The sequence below is a fragment of the Acomys minous genome, assembly GCF_964271855.1.
Source record: "Acomys minous genome assembly, chromosome: 10".
Classification (NCBI taxonomy): domain Eukaryota; kingdom Metazoa; phylum Chordata; class Mammalia; order Rodentia; family Muridae; genus Acomys; species Acomys minous.
Window position 1 is genome coordinate 80,703,153 of NC_140491.1, and position 25,084 is coordinate 80,728,236.

A 25,084-nucleotide genomic window follows, 5' to 3' on the forward strand; every position below is an offset into this window, starting at 1 on the left:
TGCTCCCCAGCACTGCTGCTTTGGGGTCACTTTTTGTTTGGAGCCTTCCATGCATAGTCGTCTGTTAAATACAGTTCTCCATACAGCTCCATGCATCACACGCATGCGTTTTGAGCATTTTATGTCTCTCCCAAAGGGTGTATGTTAGCATTTTAATGAGTCATATTTCAGATGCTAGCATCTTGCATCTGCCTGCACCTGCCGTGGTGCAAGAATTAGTTGGCCTTTGGAAGAGGATCAGGTCAGCTAAGTTCTTAATATGTCCAAGGCTCTCCAGAACCTCACTCTGCCCTACTCCCCTACCTCAGTAATTGGAAGAAAATTTGGTGAAAATAATATAGCCCCATTTTTTTCAACTTAGTAATATTTTTCATTTGTTTTTCTTTTAACACTAAGACCCCATGTTCTGTTTTTCTGCAAAAGCTCAAATAATGACATATTTTGGACTGGTCAAAAGTTATGGACTTATTTAAAACAAGTAAAATGAAAATAGTGTTTATATTTCCATCATGTATTCAAGTAAACCCATACAATTTCATTTCTTTTCCAGTATTTAAATTCAGGAGCTGGAGGTCTAGCTGGTGCCTTTGTCCACGAGAAACATGCTCATACAGTGAAGCCTGCGTGAGTAGCATCTCCAAGCTTTTATTCTCTTATGAGCAAATTAGTGTGCATTCCTAGGATGTTAAACATTCCTAAAATTGCTCATGAACAGGCTCTGGATTAGATTATGATTATTTTACCACTCCATTAACAGTGCTGTGCTGCATCAGAAATAATTGCGTCCGTAAGACTTCAATTGGCCAAATGAGAAGTTTAAGCAAAACAGAAATCTTCAATGCAAAATGAGTTATTGCAGTCATGTGGAGCCAATGGTTTAATGCAAAAGCCCTCTTGAAATTTATACTTTTAAATGGACTGCATAGATTTTCCAATTGCTTTAAGTACAGTCCGTCCCCTGACCCAAGCCACAGTGTTATGACCGTGGCATGAAAGTCACAGGCTGTGTTTGAGTTCCCCAATGACAAGGTGCCAGCTCAGCTGCCAAAACCAGGACCTTTACCAAGTTTCTATTGCTTTAATCACCAACTTGGCCAAATCATCTTCAGAGGAAGAACAGTAGAGTGAGAGCTCTTCCTCCTCTGGGGAACAGGAGAAGGAGGAGATGGAGATGGAAGGGAAAGATCATTGCCTGGCATAACTAGAAATGAAGCTTCAGACAGTACATGGCCAAATGGCTGAGCTATCCCGGGGCTCAATGTCTAAGGCCAAACTCAAGAGAGAGAGAAAAAAAATGAACAATGGATGAACCCAGAAGACAGAGAAATATTAAGGCTGGCTTGGGGTCATTGAAGATGATGAGGGTCCTCAGGTACCTTGACTCTTTACCCCCAAGAAACCCAGAAAAGCATGTGGCCATTGAGGGGGGGCAGTGCTGCTACCCCTGATCACCCCACTTTTGCACCTTCAGGAACAAGCAGCAGAAGACTAACTGAGGCTACAGAGACCGCCCTTTGGTTAAGAGTCCTGCCCGTTGGTTAAGAGTCAAAGGAGCACAAAGAAGGCAGGCCCATAAGTTATAATGAGAAGAGGCAACTGAGCCTGGATTATCAGTAAATTACCTGAGGAGAGGTTGGGTTGAACCACACACGTTATCTAAGCTAAGGGACCCCTTGTAATCCTTGATATCCAGAGGCAATTGAAGTGGACTCTGAAACACACAAGCTCTCCACACTTAACTTGAACACTACGTTTCATCCTGCCTATGAAAGAAATTGGGAACCTATTTTTAAATGGTTTACACTATTAAACCTGTGGGAAGGGATGACTCCATCACCTGGCTAAACAATACCACATGGTCAACACCCCCCCCACACACACACATATAAAAGGGAGGAAAGATGAAAGGAAGGAGAAAAATCTATAAGAATGACAAAGAAGGAACTAGTTTTGGAGAAGCGAGAACTAGAAAAGCAGTAGCAAGGTGTCAGCAGATGTTCAACTCCACCAAAAATCCTCTCAAGAGACTGAGTGTGAAATGGTCAGTCATCATCTAACAAGTAGCAGAGGCTCAGCAGTCTGAGCTCCAGATTCAGCTTCTTGACATCACCTCCATCTCCTACACCTGGGATTTTGACTCAGGCACGCTAAAGGGCAGATGAGACAGGAAGGATCTGCAGGGCCACACCCCTTTGCCACCCTACCCCACCACATTTCTCGCTGTTGTGACACTTAACATCTCACACCCCCCTATAGGAGATCTGGATCTGTAGGGAAGAGAAATTCAGGGACAGTCACTGAAGGAGGGACATGGGCAAAAAAAGATTTAATATTAAACTCCCCAGGCCTACTGTTAATGGCCTCCTGGATGTGCAATCTCTTTCAGAATGATGGAGGGGGGGCCAAAGGTATGGGTGGGAGAGCGCAAGGTGGCATAAGGCTCCAAGAAGCTATAGCTGCCCGTTTACTCCTGTTCTGGGGGTTGTTTTAATTTATTTAAGCCATGTAAGACTGCGGGTGGGGCATCATGGTCCTTCCTTCAGCCTCCACGGGGGTGAGAAGAGACAGGAGTCCTTTTTCTTGTTGGCCTTTTCCCTACTCTTTTCCTTTTGTCTTTCCACTCTATTTGGAGCCTGGGGATTTGTCACATCTTCATTTGGATGTCAGAACTGTCTTTGCTGTTTCTTTGATTCTAACTTGGAAATAAGGAAAATATTGAAAAACTTATACTTTATATAAATGAAAGACAGCCAGACTGTGCCTTATACTATTCAAATTGTATCTACCTATAAAGCTGTCAGAGTCATGAGATAGCTGATAAGGAACATATTCTATCTTGCAACACTTTATTATCAATGAAACCTGAAGAAACTAAACACGGAACAATGGACTAGCTGTGCGAAAGCAACACCTGGCTGCTCTATACAACTCTCTTCATGATTTAGAATAAGTGTTAATACAAATGCAATATACCAACACGTCTATGCCTTTTTTTATTTGATGAAGGAACTCACTGTGTGCCTTTTATTTTTATCTGGTACGGAGATTTAAAAAATAACATTCTGCATCTTATTTGTGTTACAGTCCTGCTGGTTAGTTTTCTGCATCCCATAGCCACTGGCTCAATGATTTAACCTTTAAAGAAATTACAGGTGAATTAGTAGACCTTGGATCACCTCCCATTTCTGCAATTCTCTGCATATTAATCCTAGAAATTTAAGATCATTTTCTGTGTGTTACTTAATCATGTCTGAAGTCTCTTCAAGATTTCAAGCTTCTAAAATTAAAAAGTGCTTTTTCTTTTGACAGCTATTTAGTCAGGCATATATTTTCCTTGAATATATTGCTGTCGGTACATTAAATTGTTCTTCATATCCCACATATTCAGAGAAGACTATAAAGCACATATTAAGAGAAAATTGGACATATTTTAAGTCATCCTTTTGGGGTGTGTGTATATATGTGTGTGTATGTGTATATGTGTGTATGTATGTATGTGTACTTGTGTGTGTATGTACGTGTATTTTGAAATGTATGAATATGTGCAATTGGGGGTGCATACATGTGCATGTATACCTACCTCAGTGTGAAGGCCAGATGTAAATTTTGAGTCTCTTCTTCTGTTGCTCCCCATCTTATATTTTGAAACAGGATCTATCAGTGAACCTAGAGCTCATTGATATGCAAGGCTCGATGATGAGCAAGTTCCCAGAATCCTCTTGTTTCTGGCTTTCACATCTAAGTTTGCAGGTGTGCACTATTGCTCACAGCTTGTTACATAGGTGTTAGGGATGTGAACACAGGTCCTCATGCATTCAGACTAGGAAGATAGTTCAGTGAATATAGTACTTTGCCCAGACATGAAGACCAGCATTCATATGCTCAGAATCTGTAAAAATCGAGATGTGGATGTGCACACATTGTCATATCAGCTTGCCTGCGGTGTAGTGACAGGCACAGAGGAGAGCATTTGCAGAAGCTCAGAGGCCAACTAGTCTGCCTGCCATATGTCACAGTGAACAGTGAAGCAGAACACGGAAGAGAGATATGCAAGGTTGCCTCTGACTTCTCCACATGTGTACCATGGCATATGCCCAAACACATGTATAGAAACATGCAAGCACCTACAGTATACACATGTATATGCACAACTCACACATACATGCAACATGCACATACAACACATACACACACACACACACACACACACACACACAGAGAGAGAGAGAGAGAGAGAGAGAGAGAGAGAGAGAGAGAGAGAGAGAGAGGGAGAGAGCGCTAATGTTGCTATTATTTCATCTCGCTTGGTTGTTTTCTACATAGATGACATACGAGGTATTTTTTAAAATTTTGTGTGGTGAGCAACCATCTCGGCAATTTCTCGTTCTCTGTTATTTAAGTTGGGATAGAAGAGCTGATGTGTCTTGTCAGGTTGAAGGGCAAACTGGTTCCAGGTGGACAAAGGAAAAGTAATTTATAGATGCTTTAGGCCATGCTAGGAGTTAAGCCCTGGCTTCCCAGCAGACATGTGCTGCACTGGATTTCTCTTGCGGTACACGAGCGGCAGGAGAGGGTGACTTTGCTCATCTGTGTTCCTTCTGCGGAACCCGTAAACCATGGTCTCTCACTGGGGTGCAACTTCAAGAATATCCTTGCTTTTCAATGTGTTTCCCCTGAGGGAAATAATGTCCGCCTCAGTTACATAAACAAGTTTTCTGAGGAAAAAATAATAATTTGATGTATCCCTAGGCACTAAATGTTGTCACTTAATTTTATAATAACAAAGTTACATAAGTATATTCAAAGCTTTAGGAAGAATGTAATTGGGTGACGTGTCTACAAATATCATTAGAACATTCTCTCATCCTGACTGTCTGGGTGTATAGTTGGCTCCCAGACAAAGTGTAGCCTTTTGACCAACCAAAAGTATTTTCCCCAAGCAAGAAAGATAACCCCAAAGTTTAAGGTTTCTGACCTAGGATGTCAGTTCATTCTTGGCTGTCACCCACCAGTTTCAGTAGACCTTTAAAGAGTGACTGAATTTCCATGTCCTAAATTCTCTCTCCCACTAGCCTTGTAGCCTACTGTTTACTTTTCCCTCCCCTTCCTCCTTTCCTTCCTTTTTTCACTTTAAAAAAAAATTAATTTGTTCACTTTACATCCTGATTGTAGCCCCCTCCCTCCTCTCCTCACAGTCCCATCCTCCCTCCCTCCCTCCTTCATCCCCTGCCCCCCCCACCTCACTCTTCTAGTCCTCAGAAGCAGGAAGCGCTCCTCCTTTATCATCTGACCTCAGCCTATTAAGTCTCATCTGGACTGCCTGCATCCTCTTCCTCTGTGGCATGGCAAGGCTTCCCTGCCAGGGGAAAGTGATCAATTAGTGGGCACCAGAGTCCATGTCAGAAGTAGTTCCTACTTCCCATATTATGGGACTCACAAGGAGACTGTGCTGCCAATCTACTATATCTGAGGAGGGGTCCAGGTCCTCCCCATGCATGGTCCTTGGTTGGTACATCAGTCTCTAAGCATCCCCCCCACCTAGATTTTTTGGGTCCATTAGTCTCCTTGTGGAGCTCCTGTCTCCTCCAGGTCCTTCTTTCCCCCATCTTCCAGGTTTCTGAGGCCGATGGTGTAGCCCAGGCTGGCCGGGAAATCAAAATACTCTACCTCAGCCTCCTGAGTGCCTCACTCATTACAGGTGTGTCAACCACACTGAAAAGGGAGCACATTTTTTGATGCTTATTTGTATTTGTTTAAGCCATGGTTTAATGTTTTTGAAAGATTATTTTGATGCACTTCACTTTACCTAGTCTGCTTCGCATGTGGATGGGCTTGAATGAGGCTTAGCCAGCAAAGCTGCATTACAGAAGACTGGCTTTTGCTTTTCTGTTCATGTCTTCATGTTCTTAAAGCATCTTTCAATGTCATGTCAGAAGGACTAACTCCAGGACTTCCTGTTTCCAGGCTTAATTCCCTCTCCCAGAGCCAGGATCCTGTGTTAATTTGTGTTAGGGTCTTAGAGCTCTGTAGGCAGAGGATGTTGCAGATTTGCCCAAGAGCATCTTGTTTGTGATGGGAGACTTAGTGCCTCGATGAAGCGTCATGTGGTGCTCCATGGTGTGTTTTCTGTCTTTGTTCATCTGCAAATCAAAGCGCATCCCTGGGATGATGTTAGAGGAAGAGCAAAAATTGGAAATCAAAATACGACACTAAAAGCAGTAGTGACACTCAGTGAACCTATCTTGAAATGAAAGGATTTTTCTTGAAAATAGTAATTATCATGCAGAGATCACATATAACTTGAATTGCAAGGTATGTATGCTAATTCTATTGTCAATTATAGAATTATATGTCAGTTGTCAGGCGTGAGGTGTCAGTTTAACTGTGTTTAATATGACTTCAAGTGCCTGATCCTTCTCCATTTTTATAGAACCGCAGAGAGAGTTGGATTTTGTTGTTGTTGTTTTTAAATTATTCAATATTTTAGCTGAGAACCATATGAACATCCTTAATTCAAAAGCAAGGATCTAAAGGCTAACAGACTGGACAACTTGGCAAAGTTGGCTTTGTTACTTGAAAAGGCTGACATCTAGTGGTCAAACATGTTATTTCAAATAAATAGCAATTGTCACCACTCACCTCTTAACAAATATTTTCATATATATAAAACATTTTAAAATCATCATACTATGTACATTGCAGCAATCGATGATGCTTTTCAAAAGATAAAGAACAGAATGTGAGTGGGAGTAAAGGTATGGGGTAATTTCAGGTGTATGGTTACAGACAATTTAGATGTTCATCATGGATGTGGGAAAAACAGCCTTGCAGAAATAGGTGGTCCATCTGGTGTGGAATGAATCACAGGAAATGCAGTGCATTCTAGAAAGTATCTTCTCTGTAATTTTGAAATGTTTTTATATAATGCTTCCATTAATAACTGATGCATTATGCCTATACCAAAAATTCTACTTCCTTTTTGTTATATGGGGCTTGCTGGACATTATCTATAGCTAACCACATAAGATATTTCTGAATTCTGTTTGTCCATGTAGAGAATGAGAATATTAGAGGACAGAGGCAATCCACTGGGCAAAGATCCGAACTCAAGCAACCTTACTTTCTAGCTCATTATCACGCTCTCTTTTTTCAATGTCACATTTTAACCTAGCCCACACTTAAAAGTTATTAAGACTGGCTAGCAATAAATTGATAATTGGGAAGTATCAAGAGATACTTAAGATGGACTGCTGCTCAACCTACAAAGCTAATAACTTCCCTAAAATATGGGAATATATTTTAATGTAAAGTCTTTCAGAATTTCAAATATAACTATTGTACTTACATCACTCCTGCCCCTTTCTTTTCCCCTCCAACTCTTCCCATGTCTCCCTGTTTCTTTTCAAGCTCATGACATCTTCTTTCATTATTATTGCTATGTGTATACACATATGTACATACAAACATAACTTGCTGAGTCCATTTAGTATTGCTCATATGTATATGTGTTTAGGGCTGACCACTCAGGACTGGATAACCTATCAGTGGTTTTATCCCAAGGGAAGACTGACTCTCCCTCTCTCCACAGCCATTGATTATCTAGACATGGGACCTTGTGAGATCTCTCTCCACCATCCACATGTGCATGTCAATTGGGGTTATCATTATGCATCTCTTGCTCCATTGGTGATGTATGAAATTGGGGTTTGGCTCCCCACATCAGTGTTCTTTGCATTTTGATTGCTTGTGACTGTCTACAATGATCTCCATCCACTACAAAGAGAGGCTTTTTTCATGAGAGGTGAAGAGATACTCTTATCTGAAGACATACAAAGACTATGTGTCTAGAATGCGATTAGGAATTATATTGATTTAGGAAAGTGGCGGTAGTGCATTATCCTCCAAGTTTCATGACCTGACTAGCTGCCAGTACTTGGTTAGGTATACAGTCTCTGTTTATGATTTCCCACATGTTGAGCAGGCCTTAAATCTAATTAGATGAATGCTGGTTACCCCCAAAAAGTAATTGTCAGTATTGTACCTTTTAGGGTATCTTGGTATTCTGGTCATTGTTGTAGCTCATAGGCTTTACAGATGGGTAGGACTGTTGGTTGCATCCTTCTGTTGGTAGTTCCCATAGCAACTTTAGATAGTATCAGAGATAGTCCTCAGGTAGGTGTTTTCTAGGTCCATTCCAGCTCCAGTCTTCAAGTATTGTGTCTGAAGTAGTTTATTCAGCAAGAGATCTTGCCTTCAAGTTCTGGGCGGCCACTGAGGACAACAACAATAGCCTAAATTGTTTGGAAAGTCCTTGGACTTCCCTGACCAAAAACTTGGAAGGGAGGTTTTCTATGGCTGGTTTTCAAGGGGAAGCTTTGTCCAAGTGGTATAACTTCATTTAATTATGTGTGTATATATATATATATATATATATATATATATATATATATATATATATATATATATATATATATATATATATAATAAATATCTTTCTAAGTAAACATAAAACAATATGAAAAGAGTACTTTTAATTGCAAAGGCTTAACAATCATAGATGTGTGGCAAACAGAGGTAGTCAAATGACCCTGACTTTGTGTTAGCTTTACAAATGTCAACCTTCATATTTCATATGGTCCAGTGTAATGGTTGCCCTTTTGATTTTGGCATTTCAATGATATCTGAGACATTTTCTGCAAGATCCCATATGCTGTAACTCAGTATCCACGCCCAACTTGTTTTTATAAAAATGACCATTCTTCTTTGAAAATTGCAGTGAATAGGATGTACGGAAAGGTAATTTCTGTTCACAATTTTAACCTTATTCAGTGAGATGATGTACTCAATGTTGATGCTACTCATTTACACTCAGGTTCAGCATATCTTCCAATCCCCCATTATGTTTGATCTCCTGAAATGGCTATTTCCCTTGGGATATTTTGTGAGCATTTTAAGTGGCCAAGAGTATGCCTACTGATAATTTTTATGAAAATTCTCTAGTTTTAACTCATATCAACACATTTTCATAACCACTTAGTCATTTGATTGAATTTTTAAAATACAGATGACATTTAAAAGATCTTATTAAGGACTTTTGTCCCGTTTATTGTTACAAATAGTTTGCAAGTTAGAAGGAGTCTGGCTAACCTTAGTGAATGCTTAAAACAAAGTTTAGATCTCAGAAACACAGCTTATTATTGGTGTTTTGGCATTTATTATGCACATAAAGTAATTTTCAGGGAAGTCCAATAAAGAGCAAAAGACTTAAAATTTATAAGATTATACCATGTTTCACCCAAGTAAACAACTGATATTTGTAGAGATCGGCTTATGCTCATTTGTCTTGGGGAATACTGATTTGATATTTTCCATATCCACATACTTCTAGAGGCATGCCCCAAGCCGTATCTAAAATGTAAACCTCAATTTAGTTTCTTTTTTAAAAATTTTTTATTATTAATTTATTCTTGTTACATCTCAATGGTTATCCCATCCCTTGTATCCTCCTATTCTTCCCTCCCTCACATTTTCCCCTTATTCCCCTCCCCTATGACTGTTCCTGAAGGGGATTACCTCCCCCAACTTAGTTTCTTAGTGATCTCTTCTGTCTCTGCTGCATCGTGCCTCCTTGGATAAATGCTCCTAGAACAAAGAGTACAGGTCACTGAGGGAGGTACTTGCCTAGGACTAGAATAACCATGGTGATGGTTTTAATCACACACGATCCCATCATTATCCGTTGTCCAACACAGTACAGAGTGATGCAACAAAACAATGACCTTCCAACAAGAAAAAACCACACATGGATCAACCACCTACTTATAAAATTAGTCCTTACTTGAGTATCCTTCCTCGATTAAATTGGCATAAGTTCTACCGGCCACTTTGTGTAGTGTCGTATCATAAATGAGAGTTGATATAGCAGGAGTATCATAAACACTTGTAATACAGTAAACTCTTTCCAGAGAGTTCACAATGTAAGTAAAGTTGAAAAACAGTTGATTCATAACCGTGGGGAAGAATATGCTGTAGATGGAACTGTTAGTATAGGTAGTTGAAGAAATACGATAAGAATTTTAAATCAAATAGCTGAAATATTAGCGATTTTAGAGAAAAATAAATGGCTAAAAAGATCTCCAAGACCACATGGAAAAAAATTAAACTTTTTATGAAGGGGATTATATTTTCCCACCATAACATTGCCTCAAAATACAGACCCAAAATAAACAGTGGATTTATTGTCTGTTCTTTTAAAAAATTGTATTATATGGCTAGAGAAATGACTCTGCAGATGAAGAGCTCTTGCTGCTGTTTCTGAGGACCCAGATTTGAATCCTAGCACACACACAGTGGTTCATATTTGTTTGCAACTCCAACCTTAGGTGATCCCCTACCCTATTCTGGCCTCTGACATCGCCAGGCACACATGTAGTGCATATATATATATATATATATGCAGAAAAAACACCAAAATACATAATTTTTGTTGTTGTTGTTGTATTTCAAGACAGGGTTTCTCTGTGTAGCTTTGGCTGTCCTGGACTCATTTTGTAGACCAGGCTGGCCTTGAACTCACAGTGATCCACCTGCCTCTGCCTCCCAAGTGCTGGGATTTAAAGGCAGGTACCACCACACCTGGCTAATTTAAAAAACAACCATTTTAAACGTTATTTTAATTTTCAAATTTATCAGATTATAAATTTAAATATTTTATTATTTTTTAACTTCACATTGGTTGTGACTTATTTATTTTTGTCTCATGTGTATGAGTGTTTGTCTGTGTAGCACATGAGTGCCTAGTACTGACGCAGGTCGGAAGACAGTGCCAGATCACCTGGAACTGGAGTTATAGATGTCTATAAGCCGCCATGTAGGTGCTGGGAAGTGAAAGTCAGTCCTCTGCAAGAGCAGCTGGTGCTTTTAACTGCTGATCCATCTATCCAGTCTTTTAACTTTACGTTTTAAGGCAACTCTTCAATAACCTATTTCTCCATTACATTTAAAATTTATTTCACAGAACATTTCACAGTTTGTTTTCAAATAATGTGGAATTCTGATGTGTCTGTGCACACACATGTGTTGTAAGAGTATAAATATATAGAAATATAAATTTATATTTCCAACTCAGCAATAAAATATGACAAACCCACTGTTTGTCTTATTTCTTCTGAGTATTCATCTAGGTTACCGATGCTTTGTCATGTAAATGGAATAATACTTAACAGTTCAAAATGATGTATAAAAATAACTTGCAAATATTTTTGTGCGAAAACTACTTTTTTCATATTTATTAAAAATAAATTTTTTCTCATATAACATATTTTGAATTCAGTTTCTCTTCATTCTAGTCCTCCTAGTTCCTTCTCAATCCCATCCAGATTCAACCCCTTTCTAGCTCTTATTAGGAAACAAATATGTGTCTAAGGGATACTAATACAATAAAACAAATTATAATAAAATAAAATATAATAACATAATAAATACTAACACACTGGAAGAGTATCAAACAAACACACAGAAGGAAAAGAGTCTATGAGAAGTTACAGGAAACAGAGACCCATTTGTTTCCACTTACAGGAATCCCATAAAAACACTAAGCTAGAAGCCATAATAGATATACAAAGAGCCAGGCATGATGGAGCAAGTCTTTAATCCCAGCACTCAGGGAGGCAGAGGCAGGCGGGTGGATCTCTATGAGTTCGAGGCCAGCCTGGTATACAAAAGCAAATCTAGGACAGCCAAGACTACATAGAGAAACCCTGTCTCAGAAAGAGAGAGAGACAGAGACAGAGACAGAGATGGATAGATAGATAGATAGATAGATAGATAGATAGATAGATAGATGATAGATAGAGAGAGAGGAAAATACATGTATAAAACATAAATATAATAAGATAAACTTTTTTAAAAAGGAAGAATTTTGACATGACATGAAACAAAGAAGGTCCAAAGATGCTGCTGAGTTTATTTTACTGTTGACCATTTACTGTTGGATGTGCAGTCTACCCTAAAGAGTACTTTATTCCTCAGTGAGATTCCCTTGGAGGATACTAAATTTTTTTTAATACATTTTTATTAATTTATACATATTACATCTCAGTTGTTAGCCCATCCCATGTATCCTCCCATCCCTCCCTTCCTCCCACTCCCCCCCCCTACTCCCCTCCCCTATGTCTGTGTCTGAGGGGGATCTCCTCCCCCTGAATATGCTCATATGGTATCAAGTCTCTCCTTGGTGACCTATTATCTTTCCTCTGAGTGCCACCAGGCATCTCCATCCAAGGGACATGATCAAATATGGGGCACCAGAGTTTGTGTGAGAGTTAGATCTTCTTCTCCACTCAACAGTGGAGAATGTCCATCGGCTAGTCCGGGTAGGGGTTCAAGGTTTTTACTGCCTATTTTTTCCTTGGCTGTTGCCACAGTTTGCAGAGGACCCCAGGGCCCAGACTCGCCTGTAGTTTTCCAGGACCCACTGGATCCTTCCATTTCCTCTTTCTCCCAGGCTTCTCACATCTAAAGTTTCAATAGGATGTCCTCCCCTCTTACCCATTATTCTGGTAGGTACAGTTTTTCATGGGGACGTACACCTTGGGCTAGTGTCTCGATATAAGTGAGTATATACCATTTAGCTCTTTTTGCTTCTGTGTGAACTCACTCATTATGACAATTTCTAGTTCAATCCATTTGTCCACAAATTTTGGAAATTCCTTGTTTTTAATAGCTGAGTAGTATTCCATAGTGTAAATGTACCACAGTTTCTTTATCTATTCTTCTGTTGAGGGACACGTAGGTTGTTTCCAAGTTCTGGCTATTATGAATAAGGCAGCTATGAACATGGTTGAGCATATGTCCCTGTTGTGTAGTAGTACATCCTCTGGGTATATTCCAAGGAGTGGAATAGCTGGGTCTTGAGGAAGCCCTATTCCCATTTTTCTGAGAAAGCACCAGATAGCTTTCCAAAGTGGTTGTACTAGTTTGCATTCCCACCAGCAATGCAGGAGTGTTCCTCTTTCTCCACACCCTCGCCAGCATGAGGTGTCAGTTGAGTTATTGATCTTAGCCATTCTGATGGGTGTAAGATGGAATCTCAGTGTCGTTTTGATTTGCATTTCTCTGATGACTAAGGAGGTCGAGCATTTCTTTAAGTGTTTCTCAGCCATTTGATATTCCTCTGTTGAGAATTCTCTGTTTAGCTCTGCGCCCCATTTCTCTATTGGGTTATTTGGTTTGGTGGTGTTTAATTTCTTAAGTTCTTTATATATTTTGGATATTAGACCTTTGTCAGATGAAGAGTCGGTGATGATCTTTTCCCAGTCTGTAGGCTGTCGCTTTGTTCTCTTGACAGTGTCACCAGCCTTACAGAAGCTTCTCAGCCTCATGAGGTCCCATTTATTAATTGTTGATGTTAAGGCCTGGGCTGTTGGTGTTCTGTTCAGGAAGTTGTCTCCTGTGCCTATGAGTTCCAGACTCTTCCCCACTTTTTCCTCTAACTGGGTTAATGTCTGTGGTTTTAAGTTGAGGTCTTTAATCCACTTGGACTTGAGTTTTGTGCATGGTGACAAATAGGGGTCTAATTGCATTTTTCTACATGTAGACATCCAGTTAGACCAGCACCATTTGTTGAAGATGCTGTCGTTTTTCCATTGAATGGATTTGGCTTCTTTGTCGAAAATCAGGTGAGCAAATGTGTGTGGATTCATCTCTGGGTCTTCAGTTCGATTCCATTGATCCACTAGCCTATTGCTGTGCCAGTACCATGCTGTTTTAATTACTGTTGCTCTATAGTACAACTTGAGATCAGGTATGGAGATTCCTCCAGCGGATCTTTTATTGTAAAGGATTGTTTTTGCTATTCTGGGCTTTTTGTTTCTCCATATGAAGTTGAGAATTGTTCTTTCAATATCTTCAAAATATTTAGTAGGTATTCTGATAGGGATTGCATTGAATCTGTAAATTGCTTTTGGTAAGATGGCCATTTTTACTATGTTGATTCTTCCAATCCACGAACATGGTAGATCCCGCCATCTTCTGATGTCATTTTCAATCTCTTTCTTCAGAGGTTTAAAGTTTTTTTCAAATAAATCCTTCACTTGCTTGGTTAGGGTTATTCCTAGATATTTTATATTGCTTGTGGCTATCGTGAAGGGAGTAATTTTTCTAATTTCTTCCTCTGCCTGTTTGTCATTTGTATATAGGAAAGCTACTGACTTTTTTGAGTTTATTTTGTATCCTGCCAATTTGCTGAAGGTGTTTATCAGCTGTAGGAGTTCTCTGGTGGAATTTTGGGGGTCACTTATATACACTATCATATCATCTGCAAATAGGGATAATTTTACTTCTTCCTTTCCCATTTGGATCCCCTTGATCTCCTTTTGATGTCTTATTGCTCTGGCTAGAACTTCAAGAACTATATTAAAGAGGTATGGGGAAAGTGGGCAGCCTTGTCTGGTCCCTGATTTTAGAGGGATTTCCTTGAGTATCTCTCCATTTAATTTAATGTTGGCTATTGGTTTGCTATATATAGCCTTTATTGTGTTTAGAAAAGTGCCTTGTATTCCCGATCTCTCCAGAACTTTAAACATAAATGGGTGTTGGATTTTGTCAAATGCTTTTTCTGCATCTAAAGAGATGATCATATGGTTTTTCTCTTTCAGTTTGTTTATATGGTGGATTACATTGATGGATTTCCGTATGTTAAACCAGAGGATACTAAATTTTAATTTGCAAGTAGTTATCAATTGTAGATTGCTTCTGGCTTAGGAATGAATACAGGTCTTCAGATCTGGTGCAGACCCATGCAGACCCTGTTCATGCTGCCAGGTCTCTGTGAATTCATCTATGCATTAATATAAATCTAGAGGTTTCCTTGGTGTTCTCCATCACCTCTGGCCCTTGCACTCTTTCGGTCTTCTCTTCAGGAGAGTTCCATGAACATTGAGGGGATGGATTTGACAGACCAATCCCACTTACAGCTGAGTGCTTTGAGGTCTCTTATTCTCTGCATACTGTCTAGCTGCTCATCTCTGTACTTGATCCCATCTGCTACCGGAATAAGCTTGGCCCTGATAGCTAAGCAAGGCACTACGAGTACAGGAGAATACCAGGAAGAGTCATTTTATTGCTCGTTCAAAGAATAGTATTATTTTGGTTTCCCCTAGGTCCCTGTGTTATCTAGTCCCGGCTTCTTGGTGACATAAGCAGCATCAGGTATGGGTTCCATATTGTGAAGTGGGCCTTAAGTCAAAACAGGTATTTGTTGATAACTCCCACAGGTTTTGTGCCAACCACCATTGCATTGTCATATCTTACAGATAGTACACTATTTTAGATCCAAGGGTTTGTGGCTGACTTGGTGTTTATGTTTCTTTCTTTCTTTCCTTTTTTTTTTTTTTTTTTTTGGGTAGTGCACAGAGTACCTTCCTGTACCAAAGACTCTGGCACGTAGAGGTAAAGACTCTATGTTGTCATCACCTGGATTTTGTTGTGTTCAGTGAGTTGTGTAAGTGTGTCTTCAGCAATAGAGCCTTACCGTCAGTTTGTGAAGAGCCTATAGTTTTGGCAAGAGCCTGGGACCCATCTTTTGGGCAACTCAAGCTGGTGTAACCCAATCCTGGTTCTGGAAGTTTTGGTAATAAGAGCTGTCCAGGTGTGGCTCTGTCTTCCCATTATTTGGTGATTTTATTTAGATCACCTTCATATATGTATATATTTTACGAAGCTTCTACTGAATCAGATTTCCATAATTCCCCTCAAATGACTCCATGTTAGCTCTCTCTGTGTATTTCCCCCTCATCCCCATTTTCCCTTCCCATCTCCCCTCGATCCCTCTGTTCTGTAACTCCTTACGCTATTTCCCTTTCCTAGAGAGATATTTCTGTCTTCCCACAGTTCCCTTACTCTATCTATACCTATGGTTCCAGGGATTATAGTTTGGTTATCACTGACTTCTAGCCAATATCCATATAAGCAAACACATACCATATTTGTCTCTCTGGGTTTGGGATACATCATTCAGGATGATTCTCTTTCTGGTTCCATCCATTTCCCTGTGAGTCTCATAATTTCACTTATTTTCACAACTGAATACATTATGTACATATGCCACATTTTAATCTATTTTTCTACTGAGGGACATCTAGGTTGTTTCAAATTTCTGGCTATTATGAATATAGAAGAAATTAACATGACTGAGTAAGTGTCTCTGTGGTAGAATGTAGCACCCTTTGGGTATATGCCCAAGTGGTACAGCTGGATTTTGAGGTGGGTAGATTCTCATCTTCCTTAGGAACTTGAACACTGGTTTTCACAGTAACTGTACAAGTTTGCACTCCCACCATCAATGGGTGAGTGTTTTCTTTGTTACACATGCTTGCAGTCATAAGCTATCACTTATTTTATTGATCTTAGCCATTCTCAAAGTAGTTTTGATTTGCATTTCTCTGAAGTAAAGATGTTATGCCTTTCTTTAAGCGGTTCTCAGCCATTTGAGTTTCCTCTATTGAGAATTCTCTACTTTGGTCTGTACCTCATTTTTTAACTGGATTATTTGGGTTTTTGAAATCTAGTTTTTCAAGTTCTTTATATATTTTAGATATTAACCCATTATCAGTTGTGTAGTTGATGAAAAATCTTTTCCCATTCTGCAGGCTGCCCTTTTACCCAAATGACAGTGTATTTGGTGTATAGATGTTTTTCAGTTTCATGAGGTCTCATCTCTTAATTATTGGTCTTAGTGACAGGGCTAACAGTGTTCTATTCAGAAAGTCACTTCCTGTGCCAATGAGTTCAAGGACATTTCCTTCAACTTTCTCTTCCAATTGGTTTCAATTCACTTTTTGTTCTATTGAGTTCAGTGCACTAGGTTTCATGTTGAGATCTTTGATCCATTTGTAGTTGAGTTTTGTTCAGGGTGATAAGTATGGGTCTATTTGGATTCTTCTGCATGCAGCCATCCAATTCGGCCACCACCAGTTGATTTCTGGCTTCTTCATAAAAAATCGACCATGTGTATGTTTGAATCTTCAGGTCAATTGCATTGATTGATGTGCCTGTTTTTGTGCTAATCCAATGCTGGTTTTTATTGCTGTAGCTCTGTAGTACAACTTGAAACCAGGGGATGAGATACTTGCTGCACTTCTTGTATTATTCAGGATTTTTTTTTAAAAAAGGATATCCAAGTTTTTTTTGTGTGTTTCCATATGAAGCTGAAAATTGTCCTTTTAAGATCTGTGAAGAATTGTGTTGTAATTTTGATGGGACTTGTATTAAATCTGTAGACTGTTGCAACACCCCTTCTTTAAATATAAAATAATCTTCCTCTATAGTATAGACTGGTATTGAACTTGTCATCCTTCTGCCTCGACTTCCCAAGTGCTGGCATTAGAGGTGTGTACTACTGTGAGGAGCCCTCAAGAAAATAAAAATTCCTCCGGATGGAAATTTTTTTTTAAATGTTACAATTCATTTGGGTGGACACCATTTAAATAATCATATAATTGAATTTAATGACAGACAACAGCAAGTTAGAATCTGTGTCCCAAGGCAACTTGCAATTAGTGGCTTATTTTGTCATAGACGTGAACAAATGCATGGGACTGGAGATGATCATAATGAGTGAGTTAACCCAGAAACAGAAAGACTCACATGGTATATACTCATTTATAATTGGGCGCACTAGCCCAAAAGGCATGTCCCACAAAGTCTTCACTTACCAGGAGATTGGGGTGGATGTGAGGACATCCTACTGAGACTCTAGGTAAAAGAAATGTAGAAGATAGGGAAATAGGAGGACCAAGAGGTTCCTAGAAACCTACAAGAAGAACATCATGATGGGTAGATCTGGGCCCTGGGGATCTGCTCAAACTATTGCACTAACCAAGGACAATACTATAGTAAACATTGAATCCCTACTCTGATCTACGCAATGGACAGGACATTCTCCACAGTTATGTGGAGAGCAGGGACTGACTTTGACATGAACTCTGGTGCTCCATATTTGACCACCTCCCCTTGGTGGGGAGGCCTGGTGGTGTTCAAAGAAAGAATAAGCATGATACCAAGATGAGACTTGATAGACTATGACCATATAGTGGGGGAGAAGGTCCCCCTCAGTTATAGCCCTAGGGGAGGTGAATAGAGTGAAAGTGGGAGGGAGAAATGGAAGGATACAAGTGATGGGATAACAATTGAGTTGTAATCTGAATAAATTAATAAAATTAAAAAAAAAAAAGAAGTGAAAACCTGTGTAACTCAGGGCTGCTTGGTTTAAGCTCAGGACAGGAGAGGAAGAACTTACAGCTGCAGTTCCTCTACAAATGGATTGCACTATTAGCTAAGTGATTACCTTTATTCTTTTACTTTGAAATCTGAAATTGTTGTCTATAAGAGAAATTCACTGCACAATTCCATCAATAAGAAGGTATAAAAAGAAGAAAGAATTGCTTAAATGACATTTCTTAAGGTTGTTTCAAAGGACCCATTTCTTTTTATTCCTTTTACTGGTACTTTCATGGAAATGTTATTGGCTTAACATTTTAAGCCTGCCTCAATATCATCAAATTGCCCTTTATCCCCATTCTATAATGTTTTATAAATTATGAGCAATAGTGAAATTAAGATTATTTTAAGCTTTCAGTCCTGAAGTCACATTGAACAAGTTAGTTACATCTGTACTCAGACTTAGGCCTCAAGTTGTAGTTATATGGGGTTCAAAATCAGACAAGTGTCTTTCAGAAAATTTATTTATACAATCATGATATACTCTGTTTTCATTTATAAGTTATTAAGATTTAAGATCAATTTATAGACTATTAAGATTTACAATCAATCATTGTGAAATTGTTGTTTTTCTCAATTGGCAAGGTGTGTGTGTGGTATGTGTGTTGTGGGTCGGGGAGTGGCCGAGCTCACCCAGAAAAACAAAGGTCAGCATCTGGTGTTTTCTATTAGTTGTCACCTTATTTTTTTGTTGTTGTTCCCCCCAACTCCTCCAAGAGATCATTCCTACCTCACTAGATACCCACCTCTCTCTCTCATACAAAAATAAAAATAAACGCAAAACCAGTAAGACTAAAAATACCACAGTACAAAAAAAAAAGTGCAAAAAATACGGATTCCATTTTGTATTGACTAACAATTTCTAGGAATGTGGTCTGCATGGGTGTGTTGTTAATATACTCAGTGATACTCTAATGGATAAACCTTATTTTCCATTGACAGCAGGTGCCAAATGCAAATAGATTCTTAGTTAGGAGTAGAAGTTTGTGTCTACTTCGTCTTCTTAGTCAGTGCTGATATTTAGTCTGATTTAAATTTGTGCAGGTTTGTGCATGCTGTCACTGCCTCTGAGTTCATACTTACATCAGTCCTATTGTGTCTGGAAGACACTCTTCACTTGGCATTGTCCACCATCTCTGAATTTTACAGTGTTTCCAGCCTCTTCTTCCCTGATCCTTCATCTTTCAGTGGAGGGATTTGGTAATAGCATCCCAACTAGGACTGAGTGTTCCAAGCCTCTCTGCACATTGTCGATTACTGCAGACTCTGTATCAGTTGCCATCTATTGTAAGAACAAGCTTCTATGATGAGTGTTGAGTAATGCTTTGATTGATAGCTACAACAATATGTCTTTGGGAATCATTTTATTGTTGTTTGTTTATAAGAATAATAGTAGTAGGTTTGCCATTAAGGCTCATGACCTATCTAATCTCGGGCTCTTGCCTGCTTTAGAAGTTCCAGGCATGGATTCTGTCTCATGGAGGAGGCCTTATATACAACCAAAAGTAATTGGTTACTCCCATAACATTTGTGGCAGTATGGCACTAGTATATCTTTTAGAGTGGTCACTGTTGTAGGTCATAGGACTTGTAGCTGGGTGATCTTATTACTGATCTTTGGTAGCATACAGAGCATCACATTCCAACACTATGAATACTAGTCAGTAGGAATGAAGCTTTTAGTTGGGCACAAACTTGAGTTCTCCATGTTCAATGACATAAGTAGTGTCTTCAGCAATACAGCAGTACTATCAGGTTGTGGAGAGACTATGCAACTTAAAGCTCACTGATTTGACTAGAATGGTTGTCCAGTGAGACTCCTGGGATGTACCTGTCTCTCCCATATAGGCTGGGGTTATAGGTGCATAGCCACATCAGACCATTTTTTATTTAATAGTTGTGTAGTGTCCTTTGTTTGGGCCTTGTTAGCTTTGTTGTTGTTGTTGTTGTTGTTATTGAGTTTATATGATTTCAACATTCTTTTCCTTTCCTCACTCAAAATTCTCCCATATATTCCTTCCCAATTTCCTTCAAATAGCCTCCTTATTCTCTAATTATATGTATATGCACGTGTGTGTGTGTGTGTGTGTGTGTGTGTGTGTGTGTATCCCTAAATATAACCTATTCAGTCCATATAATGCTACCTGTATACATGTTTTTAGTGCTGAATGTTTGGCACTGAACAATGTATTAGTGTGTAGATGTGGGAAAGACCACTTCTCCCATGAGAGTTTACTCAGTTGTCTATAGTTATTTTTGTAGTGTTGAGGCCTTGTGAGCTTTTCCCCATTCAGTTTGACAAGTCCATTGGTGTTGTCCTTGTTCAGCTCATGTTTGAGGAACCATGTTGGTGGGATTTTCATGACTGTAGCTTCTGGCATTCATTCCTATGAGACACAGTCTCACAACAAACGTCCCAATTCTCTGGCTCTTACAATCTTTCCATTGCATCTTCCACCATGTTCCCTAAGCTTAGGTGCAGGATCACTCTGTCAGTGTCTACTGAGATGGAGCTCCATAAGGTTTCATTTGTATTGCCTGTGCTTTGCTGTAGTGGTCACCATCTGTTGCAAAGAGAAGTTTCCTTGATGAGAGGTCAAAACCACGCTGATTTTGTGGGTATATGGACAAATACATTGTTGCCAGAGACTATGCAAGTTTAGTAAATTAGTGAGTGTGGATCCTCCTGCAGTAAGCCTGACTACACTAGCACTGGCTAGTTAGCTACATTTCCAGTACCGTCCAGTGTTTTCCACTTTCTAACACATCAGGCTTTTATATGGGTGTTAGGGATCTGAACTTAGCTCATTATTCTTGTGCAGCAAATACTTTATCATACTTTATCCATTTAACCTTCTCCCCAGCCCCTTCAGTGTTGATTGTGTGAAATTTTCAAATAACTTTCCCATATGGCAAATGTAAGGTGTTACCATAAAAATAACTTATTTATACTGAGGTGTGATCACAATTAAAAATAAATTTGGTTAATCATCTTCTTTTCTTTCTACTAAGGAAATAAATGATACCAGCTGTTAAAGGAAGCCAAATAGTAATTATCCACATTATACAATCCTTAAGGCCCTTCTTGCTAGCACATCAGTCTTCACTGATAATGATGACATAATCATTAATTTGGGAATGAGGAAGTTCTTTAAAACCTCATTTCTTTTTATCTTACCCTCTAAAACTGCAGCCAAGGGTCTCAGAAGGTACACAGGTCAACGATCCTTTCAGACTTAAAAGGTAAAACCTGCCAGAGAGCTTCAGTTCTTGTATTAATTATTTCAAGTTCTGTACAGAAAGTGACCTTTGAAGTCTACAGGTTTTTTCCCCTAAAAGTTTATACAGCATTATCTAGAAATTGCATAAATTCCCCAGCTCTTTAGGATTGCTGGGGTGGAAGTCTGCTGTGAGGATACACACACCTGGTGTGTGGGCAGCTTGAGAACCTGTCTCATCACTCATGAGCCCAGGACATCCTCGTATGTTCAAGACCCTCTGAGTATAGTTCTGGAAACAAATGGCTGAGCTACAGGCTCTAGTTTTTCTTCGCCTGTTTGTGTTTTGTCAGAAGAAGGAATTTGCTTGGTTGGAAACTATGCACTTACCTGGCACTCCTATGGTCCTATAAGATTGTTTGGTTTGCATATCATTTTCTGTTTCAGTCAGCTTTGCTTGGTGTCTCAAAAGACTTAACACAGTTATTTAGGCAGAATACAGCCATGTGACATATGTTTAAAAATAATAATAAAGGGTTCGTGGTCCTAGTAGTACTTTTATCATCATCCTTCCATTGTAATTGGGAAAAAATGATTGTAAATTGAAACTATTAAATTCTGAATTATTTTAGTAAAGGACATTGCTCTATTAATCTCTGCTTCATAATCCAGAGTGCTCAAGAAAAAGCTAATATATGGCTTTTGTTCTTTATTCCTACCATAATAGACAAACCCAAGTTTAGCATATGGAGGCATTTATACTCTGTAAATTATTCTGAAGGGGTGTGATTTGCAAAATGCTGACAAATTAAATATGCATTTCCATATGCTTCTAAAAAGATCAAATGTATCTGTGAAAGCTATCTACATAAATTCTTCATGAGTTTGGTTTAACATTGATGCCCAAAATTTGAGTATTTTGTAAAGTCCCAGGATGAGATGCCTTTTTTTTTCTGTTCTTGTACTCAGAACATCAATATTATTTCAAAGGATTACAAAGCAATATTTCAAGATAACGAGACACTTCAAAAAAGTATATTCAGGAAAAATTCAAAGACATTTTGCAAAAAGTATTTCATTCTAAAATATTGCTTCAGCTCTTATAAGAATAGAATATTCTGAAACCTCAGTAAGCAATAATTTTCATGAACTAAAATCTAGGAGATATGTTTGTATATGGCTAGAGACGTTCATCATATTTGCAGGCTCACTGACCACATTTGAATAAGTCTCTTGCATTAATGAGACTTGAAGAGGCAATTGAATAGGTGACAGAACCAGGAAAATCACCTATATTTACACATAGAAGGGCAAACGAGAGGAAGATGGTGAGTTGAGCTCAGCAATAACTCCTCAAACAACTGCTTCGCTGAGAAGTAAGCGTTCTACAGCTTACATAGAACTGAGCACAACAATGACGAGAAGGTGGATAATTTCAGAAAACAGAAGTTGACATATCGTGCCATATCAAGGTTGATCCCAAGGCTGCTTAGGGACTGGTTGCCAGTGCCAGAAAAGGAACTAAAATCCACAGGCTCAAATAACCTATGATGCATCTTCACAGGAAGAGTTTTTGTCTTCAGACTCTCAAGCTGGAGTCTGTTTTTGTCACACAACCACGCTTTCACTTTTTTTTTGCCAGTATGCTGATGAACCAGGGGCTAGATTTAGACATTCCTTGCTCTTTCTCTTGTTGTTTAATTTGTGTGTTCACTATTTTGTATTCTTTGCTTCACTCTCTCCATCACTGCCTGCCCTTATCCTTCTGAGCTAACTGACCACCCGCTGTGCCCAAACTCCTGTTAATGCTGAGAATCATTGTCTACTTGAAGTCCAACCAAAGAATGTCTGCTTCCTCTATGTTCCTTTTTACTGTACCTGTTGAATTAGCAAAGCAATGCCATGCTGTGACACTGAGGGCAAAGAACATGACCACATGACTTACATACCTACCAGAGCAGACCCAAATGTTCCTCAAGGCACTTCACATGCCAGAACCCAGATTTCTAGTACATTCAAACTGAGGTTATTTGCATTTGTTCATCCAAACTGGATTGTATGTAAAACACTGTCAGGGAAGCCTGTAGGAAACACTAGGGGTCTAACCATCTGCAATTGTTCATTCATGTACAGAAGTTATGTTCATAGAACATCACAGAAGAATGTTAACTTATAATTTTCAATAAATATTGTTCACATTAAATACATATTTTTGTACATCTGCTATATACCAAGCAAAATTTAAGGCATATGGAATGTACCAACGAATAAGCAATGCTGCTTATCTCCAGAGAGCTTCTGTCTTACTGGAGGATGGGCTGTACATGTAGTACAGAGGAACTGCATATATGTTAGAAATCACCAAATCTTACAGGGGATGTTAAAAGTATAAAAGAAGAGGCTTATAGACACACTTTTTGTGGGGTCTTCAGCATGTACAATTTTGAAAAGGCCTCCATGAAAATCCATCCGGAGGGCTGAAGAGCTAAAGGGATGTAAGTGCGGATGAAGTTCCTCCGATTTGCAAGCAGAGGAAATACTTTATCCAAGGCTGCAAAGTAAGAGCAGAACTTGGGTATCGTGGGAAAGCAATGATGCTAGGATTGGATGAGCTGAACATAAATTGAAACAATTAGATAGGTAAAGGCAGCTGGATTTCTCAGTCCCTTGTTCTAAGGATTTGGATCAATTGCCAATTTTGGCAGAAAACATTATGTGTTAAAATGATCACCAGAATGAATTCTTGCGGGGAAGGGGATAGGATGAAAGAAGTTAAGGGGTGGACTTTGAGAGTCCTCCTGGGAAGCTGTCCCTGTGACCAGGCTGCAAAGAGTCATAATTCAAAGAGAAGGCTAGAAGGTCATGAAAAGTGCCAGGATTCTGTACCTACGCTGCAAGATAGATAGCAGCTTTCATGAATTATTCAAGAATAAAAACATATTTTCCTCAGGAAAAAGAGAACAAATAACAGGCAGCTCTGGTGAGCAAAGGGCTTGAAAGACTTGGGCACCGAGGCTTAGGAGGCTGTAACAGCCTGGTCCAGTCTTCTGCAGTGGCCTCCAGAACTGAAGTCCTGGGTCAGGGCCTAGAAGGAGGTTGCATGCCTTGTAGTGACAAAACTGAGGACAAGTAGTGAATTCTCATTATTAACCTGGTGTACCTGATCAAAGACACAAAAATCATGTCCGTGGAAGATATCCACCCGTTCTCCTTGCCTTCAAAGTATCTGAGATTATTGACTAAGTCTTGGCTGCATCCTTTGAGGAGAAGGGTTTAAAGATCATGCCAGTGCAGAAGCAGACTTATGCTAACCGGTGAGCCAGGATAAAGGCTTTTGATGCCATTGGTGACTATAATGGTCATTCAAGCGGACGCTCTTGTCTTTTTTGAAATATTTTGCCAATTTTTGCCATAAACTGTGCTACAGAACACTGAAACCTCTTTCCCATCTCCCTACACTGGGTGGCTTCTCTGCCTCCTTCTGCCTCTTCTGACCTCTAGTCTACTCACCTCTCGGAGCCAATGTCTTCAGCACATATGAAGGAAAACATGTAGTCATTGGCTTTATAAGCCTTGCTGTTTTGTGTA

General features: G+C 39.2%; 1 protein-coding gene across 2 annotated transcripts in view; it reads left to right on the forward strand.

Annotated features, from left to right (window-relative positions):
• KYNU (kynureninase) overlaps positions 1 to 25,084 on the forward strand; it is a 131,455-nt gene that overhangs the window by 77,926 nt on the left and 28,445 nt on the right. For both annotated transcript variants that reach the window (XM_084799637.1, XM_084799638.1), the window contains one exon: positions 551 to 624. In XM_084799637.1, coding sequence (XP_084655763.1) covers positions 551 to 624 — 74 coding nt within the window. The remainder of the gene's footprint in view (positions 1 to 550; positions 625 to 25,084) is intronic.